Genomic DNA, 12,385 nt, shown 5'->3' on the forward strand with positions numbered 1-12,385 from the left:
TTCGGACATCTATTCTGGGGTGCGTGTGGACATCATGTCTGGGGTGTGTTCCGACATCACGTCTTGGGTCTGTTAATACTGTGTTGCCATTCGAACATCGTGTCTGGGGCGAGTTCGGACTGTTTTGTCCCTCGGACATCGTGTATGAGGGGGGTGTTCAGACACCATGCCGGGCGTGTGTTAGGACTGTGATGTCACTCTGACATAGTATCTGGGATATGTTTGTGTTGCGCCAGACATGACTCAGGCCTTATATCTGCGCACTAATTTTATCCGGACATGCTCCGGAGCTAACACCTGCCCACTAAATACCCCCAGGCATGGTCCGAACCGGATATATGCGCGCTTAATGGACACATATATGCGACAGACGTGATACCCGCGTCATAAACCCCCGGCATGATGTCCGAACACCTTCCAGACACGATGTCCGAATGACAACCAGGGTTGTAACCAAGTCACAAGGCTCCGAGTCACAAGTCAATCTCACTTTTATATTTTTGACTCGAGTCAAGTCGAGTCATTTTCAATTCCCACCGAGTCAAGTCCGAGTCCAAGTCAGCGAACAGAGGATCGAGTCCGAGTCATGGTATTATGACTCGAGTCCGAGTCCAAGTCATTGTATTGAATGCTCAGTTTCCAGTTAAAGTCTTCCTAAACCCACTTTTGCACTATGTATGGTGATATTGAATGGTTCGCATTTATAATATATCAATTTTCCTCACTTTTAGCAGCTTCTGGTCGCATTTTCAAGCACCAGTACCAACAAACGAAATTCCAATAGTGTGTTGGCTTCGAAATTACAATGAAATGTCGTCTGAATCTCGAGTCAATGACTTGCTTCGAGTTATGCGCAATGACTCGAGTCCAAGTCGAGTCAATACACAGATTGACTCGAGTCGAGTCATTTCCGTATTTTGAGAAAATGACTCGAGTCGATTCATCCGAAAATCGTGACTCGAGTCTGACTCGAGTCGAGTCATGTCTCGAGTCATTACAATCCTGATGACAACACAGTCCGAGCTCACCACAGATATCATGGCTCGGGTGTGTTCTGACTGTTTTGCAACGCGGACATCGTATCGGGGGTGAGCTCGGACTGTGTTGTCATTCGGACATCGTGTCTGGAAGGTGTTCGGACATCATGCATGGGCTGTGTCCAGACTGTGTTTGCTACTCGGACATCGTGTCTGGAATATGTTTGTGATACGCCAAACATTCCTCAGACCTGATACCTGCCCACTATATTAATCTGAACATGTGTCGTAGCTGATACCTGCACACCAAATACCCCCAGGCATAGTCCGGACCGGATATCTGCGCGCTTAATGGACACATACATGCGTCAGACGTGATACCCACGTCCTAAACGACATTAGGTCTATATATGACCTCTGTATTTGCGGTTTTTGCTGATATCTGCGATAGCTGGGTATATCTACAGCAGTGATAGCTGAGTATAACCACAGTAGTGATAGCTTTGGACGTACTCAGCTATCTCTACTGTGAATGTGGATATACTCAGCCACCACTCCTGTGGATATACCCAGCTATAGCAGATATCAGCAAAAACGCGTCGTTTAGGACAGGGGTATCACGTCTGACGCATATCTGTGTCCATTAAGCGCGCATATATCCGGTTCGGACCATGTCTGGGGGTATTTAGTGGGCAGGTATCAGCTCCGGAGCATGTCCGGATAAAATAAGTGCGCAGATATCAGATCTGAGTCATGTCTGGCGCAACACAAACAGATCCCAGATACAATGTCAGCTAGTGACAACACAGTCCTAACACACGCCAGACATGGTGTCTGAACACCCCCCTCATACACGATATCCGAGGGACAAAACAGTTCGAACTCGCCCCAGACACGATGTTCGAATGGCAACACAGTATTAACAGACCCAAGACGTGATGTCGGAACACACCCCAGACATGATGTCCACACGCACCCCAGAATAGATGTCCGAAAACACTCTACTACTACAGCATTTCCATGTGAAAATGAAGTGTGCTCTTGAAACTGCAATTTCATCACTTTACGGTCTAAAAGCCAAAATCAAACAGCTATGAACGAAGTCTTCTTGAAGCAAACTTTCATTTAAGATCCTATTTTCCGAAATATTTTAATATGTTTTTGAGCAATCCGCAGTCTAAATCGTGTAACGCCTGACTGAGTTTAGACTATTGACCAAATTCCCCCTCAATTTAACCTTCGACCCTAACCTAAAGGGCATTAAATTTCACTTGGAAATATAGACGATCAGACAAGCTTCAAATAAATCCAAGTGCCGTATCTCAACTGTCGTCTAACATCTAGCAACACCTTCTTGAATATTGCATTGATAAAACCTGAAATTGCAGACCCGAAATGAGCAGAAAATTGTCAATTTTCAAAGTGACGTAACTTTTGACCCCAAAGTCCAATTTTCATGAAATAAAGTTCATCCTGTTTGGAATTAGCTCATCTGTGCGTGTACCAAATTTCAAGAGATTTGAAGAGGTAGTGGTGGGAACATCGGTTGTCTGTGCAGGGAATTGCCCAGCAGACTTCTTGAACATCTACTTAGCAAGCTGCTGCTACCGTGATCATTGAAGCATAGCCGATTAGCCAATCAAGAGCCGCCGTTCTATGGTTGGTGGCACGCCCATTCTTGAGCAGCTGCTTTCCTGTAAGCTTCTATGAGTCTAATTGTTGTTTTTTATCAATAAATATAATCTATAGAATGAGACACAATCACGAAGACTTTTTAAGATTTTCCAAATTTTAAACAACCCTAGTGTACGCACAACTTCAGTGTTGTCAGTCAACAACTTCTGCTGTTAAACGTTCTTTCTCCATTCTTGGCAAGCTACTTAGTAAGGACATACACTTTCTACCCGAGAATGCAGGAAAGTATCTTTCGTTGTACTACAACAAATTTTGATTATATTTACCATAATACGTGATGTAACTACTCGAATTCTTCATGGGCCAGATTTCGTTAAAATAAAAAATTTTCACGTAAAATTTTTTCAGTTTTCAAGTCGAAAAAGTTTTTCGGGACAAACTACTTTCTAAGGACAGACAGACAGTTCCAACCAGAAATGAAGATAAGTAGTACAATTCTAACATAATGTGGGAAAACATCTAATTTGCATACGTTAGGTCAAAATTTGGTCCTAATCAAGCGGTACTCTTCTCTCGTACCGGCATGTCGAAAAATAGACACGCCGGTGCCAAACGGTTCAGGTCAAAAAATGTCTAAATTTTGATTTTTTAATTAAAATCTTCCGTTTTGTAGGTAAAAAAATCGCCCTACTTATAAGTAAAATTGTCATCATAACTGGGCTGAAGATCCCTGCATCATCATGGGTCCTAATATCTCTTGGAAAATAGCACCATTTGTTTAATGTCATTGGCCATTCCGCACCAGTAGCAAAGTGCTATTGAGAAATTGGTCTCTGAATAATTGATAAAAGTTCGACCCATCGACCGAATCTACTTTTTGAAAATAGTTCCCGCAATTTTCCATGTAGAGTACGCACCCATATATAATACGCACCCTTAAAAGGGCATGTCAAAACTGGGGAAAAGTCTGTACTCATGTATAATACGTACCCCCTGTACGAGCAGGTGATTGAGCAAGCGTGTGACACGAGAGTATTGTGTTCGTATGGAGCGTGTTTAAAGGAGCAGAGAAGAGAGATGTATTAACTAAATTTTCACCATAGCGTTGGGTGTAAACCAGACAAACGATACTGTCACACCTTTCCAATGGGTGTAAACGAGTCGAATACACCAACCAGGGGTGTAAAATAGGGGCGCTAATCAGATTTCGACCCAAGTCCGGACACGATAGCTGGTTGCGATGCGCGATTGATAACAAACAAGAAGAAATGTTTAATTACAAGCATTATTTCGAGGGAAATCTTCAAAATTCTTGTACCCATGTATAATACGCACTCCCGATTTTAGGACAGAAAAATCGATTAAAATGTGCGTATTACACATGGAAAATTACGGTACTTGCTAACTTTTCAGATCTTCATTTTCCATTTTGACATGAAGTATTTTTGGCATTTATTTGGAATTGCTAATATTACTTGTAATCGAGTGGAAAAATTTCAATGATTAGTTCTACTCCTACTTGATTAGCAACACTGACTACTTTTAGCTCTTCTGTAAATAACAAAGCGTAACATGCGATCCTGTAAACAAAGTTATTTGACCTAGCATCAAACGTTGATAATTGTATTGCCATTTGAACGTAATTGTCATAATTCTTTAAGGTAGTCGTAGTAGTATTTGTTGATGACCAGAAATAAAAAGACCGGTACAGTGTACAAACTACTGTATTTTCGAATTGCGCTACTAGAACTACCGGTACTCACTTTGCAAAATTCCTTATAAGCACTAGAGCTAGCTGTACTCACTTTTCAAAATGCTCAGCTAGAACCAGAGATAGTACTTAATTGTCAAAACTAGAACTAGAACTGAAACTACTCTCTCTTCAAGATCTGCAATTAACAATCTGTGTTTCAAAATATCTCTATTACCTTTATCCCCCAAAATTATTGTGGCTGAAGTGCGTTGCAATGAACCTTTGATCAGTTGACCTGGCCGAGTTATTATGACAATGTTTCTTCCTAGTCTGGCTATAATGTGAGGATTACAAAGGACAAATATTGACACAGCATCTGTAACAGTGACAACAGTTGGGACGTTGTACTTGGTAGTTCTTTCTCCTATTGTTTGTTTCACCCAATCATTTTGCCGAAAATATTAGATATTAAAATTAAATCATGCTCAATGCTCATTTATAGATCAAAAACTAGTTTAGTTTCATACACACCATTATTTTTTTAGTTTACTGAGTAATGTGAGACGAGTACAATTTACTCGAAAGGTTGTCCTCAAGACTCACATAAATATGCATACCGCTGTCAAATGCCACTGCTGTGATGTTTGTGGAAAGGAATTTACTTGCACGGGTAACCTCAAGACTCATTTAAAGATACATACTGGTGTCAAAAGTCACAGCTGTGATGTTTGTGGAAAGGAATTTACTCGAATGGGTGATCTCAAGATTCATTTGGATATACATACCAACGTCAAAAGTCACTGCTGTGATGTCTGTGGAAAGGGATTTACTCATCGGTCTAACCTCAAGACTCACATAAAAATGCATTCTGGTGTCAAGAATCATAAATGTGATCTTTGTGGGAAAACATTTAGTGCAAAATCTCACTTGACGAGACATTCGGATATACATACCAATGTCAAAAGTCACATCTGTGATGTTTGTGGAAAGAAATATACTCAAAAGAGTGATCTCAAGAGTCATGTGGATATGCATACCGGTGTCAAAAGTCACTGCTGTTATGTTTGTGGAAAGGAATTTACTCACAAGGGTAACCTCAAGACTCATTTAAAGATACATACTGGTGTCAAAAGTCACAGCTGTGATGTTTGTGGAAAGGAATTTTTTCGAATCTGTGAACTCAAGATTCATTTGGATATACATGCTGGTATCAAAAGGCACAAATGTGATGTTTGTGGAATAGAATTCACACAAAAGGGCAACCTAAAGACACACATTGCTAGGCATTCTGGTATCAAAAGTCATGAATGTGATATTTGTGGAAAAAGACTTGTTTCCATGAGTAACCTAAGGGCTCATTTAAATATCCATGCTGGTGACAAGAATCATAAATGTGATGTTTGTGGGAAAACATTCAGTGCAAAATGTCACTTGAAGAGGCATCTGGATATACATGCTGGTATCAAAAGGCATAAATGTGATGTTTGCGGAATAGAATTCACACAAAAGAGCAGCCTAAATACACACATTGCTAGGCATTCTGGTATAAAAAGTCATGAATGTGATATTTGTGGAAAAAGACTTGTTGCCATGAGTAACCTAAGGGCTCATTTAAATATCCATTCTGGTGCCAAGAATCTTAAATGTGATGTTTGTGGGAAAACATTAGGTGCAAAATGTGACTTGAGGCATCTGGATATACATGCTGGTATCAAAAGGCATAAATGTGATGTTTGTGAGAGAGAATTCACACCAAACGGCAGCCTAACGAAACACATGGCTAGGAATTCTGGTATCAAAAGGCATAAATATAATGGTTCTGGCGAAAGCGTTGACACGACTATGTGGGTGTCAAAAATGTATTAGAGATAATTTGATGCTCCAATGTAAATGAGATACCGTGAGAAAGAATTTGCTCAAATGATTGATCTCCGGATTGCTATATTTTTGCATGTCAGTGGCGAGAATTAGAGTTGTGGTTGATTACTTCTACCGCAAACGCAAACCAGTCAATTGTTGCTATGTGCAACCAGTCACGCCACTGCAGTCCTCTGAACGGCCTATTGTTTTCATGTATTGTTCGGTTGTGCTGATTTTGTTATGTTTGATCTGTTTATCTGTATGATTTCTTCATCTAATACTGGACTTTGTAATGTGACGGCTATCATTTTTTTGTTTCAAGATTAGTGTTTTCTGCAATTTCATCACCATGTGCTGCTCACACAGTCGTGACATTTATGTCGAGAATGCTTCCAAGTGTAATCTACGACTGCTAGACTGGCAATATTGATCTATTTCTTATAGTAACCTAATTTGGTACTGGTACAAATAATAGTGGCGATTTCCAACTAAGTAAGAAAGAAAGCATTCCAGGCCTAGATTTGCCAAAAAAAACCGAATCTGGTAATTACTTGATAGTTAGCTACTAGAGTACTCTAAAATAGCAGAAGTACTTTGTAACTAGCCATCTCTTCTCACAGATGCAGCCTTTCTAGTTTATTTCAAGTCCAAGCGTAGTGTAACATTCTGGGAATTGATTAATGTAATGGATCAGTGATTGCATTGTTGGTCACAGTTGATTGACTAGTGTGCGCTTTCTTCGCGTTTCTGGCTGCACGTGTTATCGAGGGCGCGGTCGTTTAGTAGGAAGCTTAAGAATGCTTGTGAACTGTGTATTTGTACTTGTAATGTAGTGTAGTGCCTGTATATCTCTGTGAGGTACTGGTTGGAGTATTTGGTTGCATTAAGTTTGGCTTGGCATTAAATTCGTGATTTGTAAATACTCCTGAGTGTACTTGATGGCATGCTGGTGGTAGCGGGTCGCCGACGAGAGGGTTTCTGAACCGAAGAACAACGACGTCCCTGTTAGGTCGACAGCGCCGTATCAGAGTCGCTACAGTAGCAATGGCTGCAAAGCTGTTCAAGTAGATGCTCTGTATTTTTGGGAAGGCGGCTAAAGCTAGAGTTGATATTTTTTAAACACGAACTGAATAGACGGCGTTATCATTGAAGGTGTCAGATATCGGTTATATACTTTCACTAGGCTACCATATTTTGGAAATCTAAAAAGAGGACACTTTTTCATAAATTTGAGACTTGCAAAACCGGAGAAGAATTCTCAAAAACCGGTGAATTTTTCTTACTTTGTAATCGGTTGACTAAAAAAAAAAACGGTCATCTTTTCCGCTCAGAGCTCAAAATACCGATATTCTTTCCGCATTGCTAGGTGGATGACTAAAAAAAAGGTCATCTTTCCGCCCACAGCTAAGACACCGTTTTTCACTCCGAAATACCCGCCGGAGCGTGACTTCTGTGCTTATTTACGGCATATCACTCGCAATTTGCTCTAAATCTGACCTAAATTTTCAAAAAAGAGGAGAAAAGGGCTTCCTCCGAGGACACTTTCAAATAAGTAAAAAAAAAGGACAAATCCATTTAAAAGAGGACGTATGGTAACCCTAACTTTCACCATCCTCGCTATACGTCAAGACACCAAATCAGGTCGATGTTTAGTCAAGTCCCATAGTAAAGCATATATAGTAACAAAACAGTTTTGGGTCGAGTTACCTTTAGCGCCCCTAGTGTTCAGAATGAAGTGGAAATGCCCCATTAAACACGCCACCTCGGTGACGACGAACTATTTTACGAATCAAAATCATCAAGTCTGTTGTGGGATCTGTTCTGCAATGACACCGATTTCAGTGATTCCATCTTTCGATAACTAGGCCTTAACGCGCATCTTCTTCTGTTTTAGTATCAGCGCTAATCAATTATGTCCCTTGGAGTTTGTTCGCGGCCAATTGCGCAGGATCGACGTTAATCAATTTCACGTTGCCAGTCTTGAGCCAGTATGACATACAATCGCATAAATATACTAGAGATAGCAGCTAGTAGTAGCAAAGCATCTTATGGAAAAAAATCGGAGATGGAGCCACATTTCAAACAACCGGCTCCAGCTCTGGTTCCGTCGTCACTTGAATTTTATGTGGAGCTCCAGCTCCGCTGAAAATGCACGGCTCCCTGCTCCAACTCCAAAGCCCTGGTATTAGCAGAAATCAATCACGCACGTTGAAGTCTGTTTGAGGACATTTGATGTCATTCAGTTTCGTGATGCCACTCTTTAGGCTTTGTTTTCACGGGGAGCGTGCATTCTCACGGCGAGCGAATGTCGTTGTTTATTTCTTTGCTTCACGCCTCGCTGGAGATTTCCGTTGACTCGCTCGTTCTCGCTCACTTTTTCACGTTTTCGCACGGTTGTGGCGCGTTTCGAGAACGTATCGCAATCGCAACGAGAAATTTGCGAGCGTTGCTAGACAAGCAGACCCCTAGACCGCTATGGAAGGGGAATATAGTTGCGAGCATTGCTGGAATGAATACCAGGACAAAGTATTGGTGCTAGTAGCTGCGTATGTTTATTGTAAACATAAAAAAAGACAGAAGAGGAGATTCTGGGTTGGTGAAGATCTCCGAACCAGGGAGCAAAAAGGTATATCTAAATTGTTGACCTTACCGGTACTTTTTCGTTGTTGCATCGGCAATGATTGTCAACTGAAATCATTCCGATATGGAATTCTATTATGGGCTTTGCAATGATGCTGGTCAATATTGCTAAATGATCTGCTACAAACAAATAATATTAGAAAAATATGTAAAATATTGCCCACAACCTATAAATGTGCATTAATTTGTATAATATACCGGTAATATATAAATTAGCGTTGGTGGCCAATTTCCTGTGAAATCTTACACAAAAAACGTGTTGACCAGCGTATCTTTCTATTGGGTAGTAACAACATATTTTGAATTAATACCTTGATATACATATTCTCTTTTGATTTACAGGTGAATATCATATATTAGTGCCGGACTTGAGATTACACCGACCGGAAAAGTACCGGACATATTTTAGAATGCCAGCTGAAACATTCTATAAACTCCTTGATCATGTCAAAGAATCTATAACCAAGATTACAACAAACATGAGGAAGTCTATCAGTGCCGAAGAGCGCCTGGGAGTAACCCTGCAGTAAGTATATTAATTATTGATGTGATCATTGAAATTTTATTTTGGGAATGGATGGAAGATTCTCTTTAAATTGTCGTGAGGGTGGGTAAAACGAATCACTAATTTTGAACCAGAGTAACTTGACAAGAGGCCAAGATTTTTGTTATTATGACAGAGTGGTTTCTTGTAAGCTTGCAGATTAGCTTAAGAGATACTGAGGTTCGTTAGTAGGCTACTGTCCTAAATTGAATGATTTTTCATCATGTATGAATCGAATCAACGGGATGACCTCATTGTTGTTGTTGCGCTTTTCATTGCTAACTTCCAATGACAGTTCTTACTGGGAACCGACCTGTATGAGACTGATTTGTATTGGCTGTGATTTGATTTTGCTCATCCCTTTCCATTACTTGTTGCATATCATGGCCGTGTGAACGCGATTTTTTGCCGTGCTTTGAAATGTCAAGTCCTCAAATTTGAATTATATTTTACAGCTTTCTGGCTCACGGAGGATCCTATACAAATCTTGCAACAAGGTATAGAATGAGCAAGACAGTTTTGTCAAAAATTGTTCCTGAAACCTGCAAAGCCATTTGGGATGCTCTGCAGCCAATTGTGATGCCATCGCCAACAAAAGAATCATGGGCAAAGATTGCCAAGGAATTTGAAAGAAAATGTCAATTTCCCAGCTGCCTAGGAGCAGTAGATGGAAAACACATCCAAATCCGTGCACCAAAAAATTCAGGCTCCATGTATTTCAATTACAAAAAAACTTACAGTGTCGTACTTCTTGGCGTAGCCGATGCGAACTGTAAATTTGTTGTGGTAGATGTTGGTGGGTTCGGAAAGTGTCATGATTCTCGGATCTTACAATCATCTACATTTGGCAAAATGCTTTTTATTGAAGAGTTGGACTTGCCTTCAGATAAAGTTCTAGCAGGTCAGACTGAATCTGTTCCACCAGTGTTTATTGGGGACGAGGCGTTCCCTTTAAAGCGGAATCTACTCCATCCTTATTCCAGCTCTAATCTGGATGATAAGAAAAGGATTTTCAATTACAAACTTTCTCATGCGCGTCGAGTCGTTGAAATGGCGTTTGGCATATTGGTTGCTCGATTTAAAGTACTGTATGGACGCATTGATGCAGCACCTGAACATGTCGACACTATCGTCAAAGCAAGCACAGTCCTTCATAATTTTTTATGCGATGAGAAAATTGGTTTGCCTGAACCTACAGACAATGAAGAATCAGCAAACCTCGCTACAGACTTAACTAGGCTCCGGATAGTGGGGAGACCATACAGTTCTGAAGCTGCAAGAGTTCGCGCTGCCTATGCTGATTACTTCGTGGGTAGTGAAGGATCTGTGCCTTGGCAGTCAGATCATGTCTTTAGAACTTGATGGGACTTCTGATATAGGAGAGCAGCACGTGTTTTGTGTTATGTTGCTGTTCAGTCTTACAGTTGTTTTTTACTATAATTTATTGTTGCCTTGCATGTTCCTGACATTTACGAATACACTGGTTTCTTAGTTTCACAAGATTTATTTAGAGTTAATTGAGACAGACGTGTCTAGTCGTTCGCTTCAATATCCCCCTCCATTAGCTCTGCCATGAGCTTCCATACTTGAACTTTAAATTTCATCTGCCTTTGAGGGCTCAAAGAGGATAGAGGGCTGGCCAAGCCCCGTAAAAAGACCATCGCAGCAGTATTCTGCTCACATTGTTGCGGACGATCTGGAAAATGAAACATTTGATTTGATGAGCACTTACCGATGTGGTAAAAGTAGTTAATGTTGCTATTCGAGTAGAAGTTGAAGTAGTCCGGTTGGATATATAAGTAATGAAAATATGTGACAAATAGCACTACTTGAGTACTCTGAAAAGATAGAAGTAGCCTACCCACTGATGAATAGAGCACGCATAAGTTGGAAGACTCACTTAGACTGTTTATTGCTCCCAAAATTTGTGTCAAATCTTGGTCATCAGTTGTCTTGCGCTTCTTGGTTGACGGCTCAGGAGCAGCGAGTGGTGGTTCAGCTGTACCCTCTAGCAGAAACTCGTCATTCTGATCAGGACACAGTGCCGATAAATCCAGTGTTGTATATTCTGGGTTAGGTATAGGGTAGTAAATATGATGCGTCAAATTGATTTTTATTGAGCTTGAAAACTACGAACCTGGGAAGCCATCGGATAGAATTGAACATCCCGCATCTGAATGTTCATTGTCGGATATTGCACTAAAATTATTTCGAGAGTTGTATTACAAACGAATGCTGCAATCTTACTCCGACTGTACCCTGAATTCAGCACTACGGCACTTCGCTTACTGCTGAAATTCGAAGTAGTTCTGACAACAAAAAAATGAAATGATATCGATGGATATTATTGACAGTTTTGCAAAGTCACTTTCTATTCGTCGTATGCGGACGCAGGAACTCGAGCCAGCGCAGCAGTTTCTTCCTGATCCAGACCGGTTGTTCTTCTTTTCTTTGTCCAACTCTCTCCGATATTTGTCCCGTACTGCCCGCCATCTTTTCTTGCAATCTTCCACTGAAAGAAGCAAAACTTTGTATGCATACGGCGGTAACGTAGTGCGATAAAAGAAGCACTCACCAGTAGTTTTTAATGAATCGGCTATGTTTCTCCATGCATTATCCTTGCGAACTGTGTCCCTATACGCACTGATGCCCATGTTGTACAGACACTCATATGCCCTAATTTCCACAATTAATTGCTCTTCCTCCATCTTCCTTCAGGTCGCAGCTTCGTAGCAATACAACTTTCTCGCGCGCTTTTCTCGACTACTCTGCACCATTGTCTCGAACCGCGTGGTGGCGCCAGTGCTAGCGATCACTGTCACGGCATCAGTGAAAACGCAAGGCTCGTTCTCGCTACGGCTCGGCCGTCTCACTCGCTCCCCGGGAAATCAAGGCCTTAATCAGCGTGACATAACAATTACTAGCAATAACCAGCATACACTTAACGGCAGTGATGCCACTGCTAGTGCTTTACACTAGATCAGGGCCTGGCAACATGCGGGCCGGATCCGGCCCGCGACGGCATTTTGTCCGGCC

General features: G+C 41.1%; 1 protein-coding gene across 1 annotated transcript; it reads left to right on the forward strand.

The window, feature by feature from the left end:
* The first annotated feature begins 3,274 nt into the window (after positions 1-3,274).
* Positions 3,275-7,087, forward strand: LOC145452018 (uncharacterized). The gene has a single exon (XM_080330238.1). It carries the CDS (start codon positions 4,915-4,917, stop codon positions 6,169-6,171), a length of 1,257 nt encoding a protein of 418 aa, XP_080186364.1. The 5' UTR covers positions 3,275-4,914; the 3' UTR covers positions 6,172-7,087.
* The last annotated feature ends 5,298 nt before the right edge of the window (positions 7,088-12,385 follow it).

Source organism: Botryllus schlosseri, chromosome 12, assembly GCF_051294905.1.
Source record: "Botryllus schlosseri isolate E-star chromosome 12, Bs_hap1, whole genome shotgun sequence".
Taxonomy (NCBI): domain Eukaryota; kingdom Metazoa; phylum Chordata; class Ascidiacea; order Stolidobranchia; family Styelidae; genus Botryllus; species Botryllus schlosseri.

What these genes read in the sequence shown, in the direction of transcription:
- LOC145452018 (XM_080330238.1), top strand. Translation starts at nt 4,915, where the DNA reads ATGCATACCGCTGTCAAATGCCACTGCTGTGATGTTTGTGGAAAGGAA.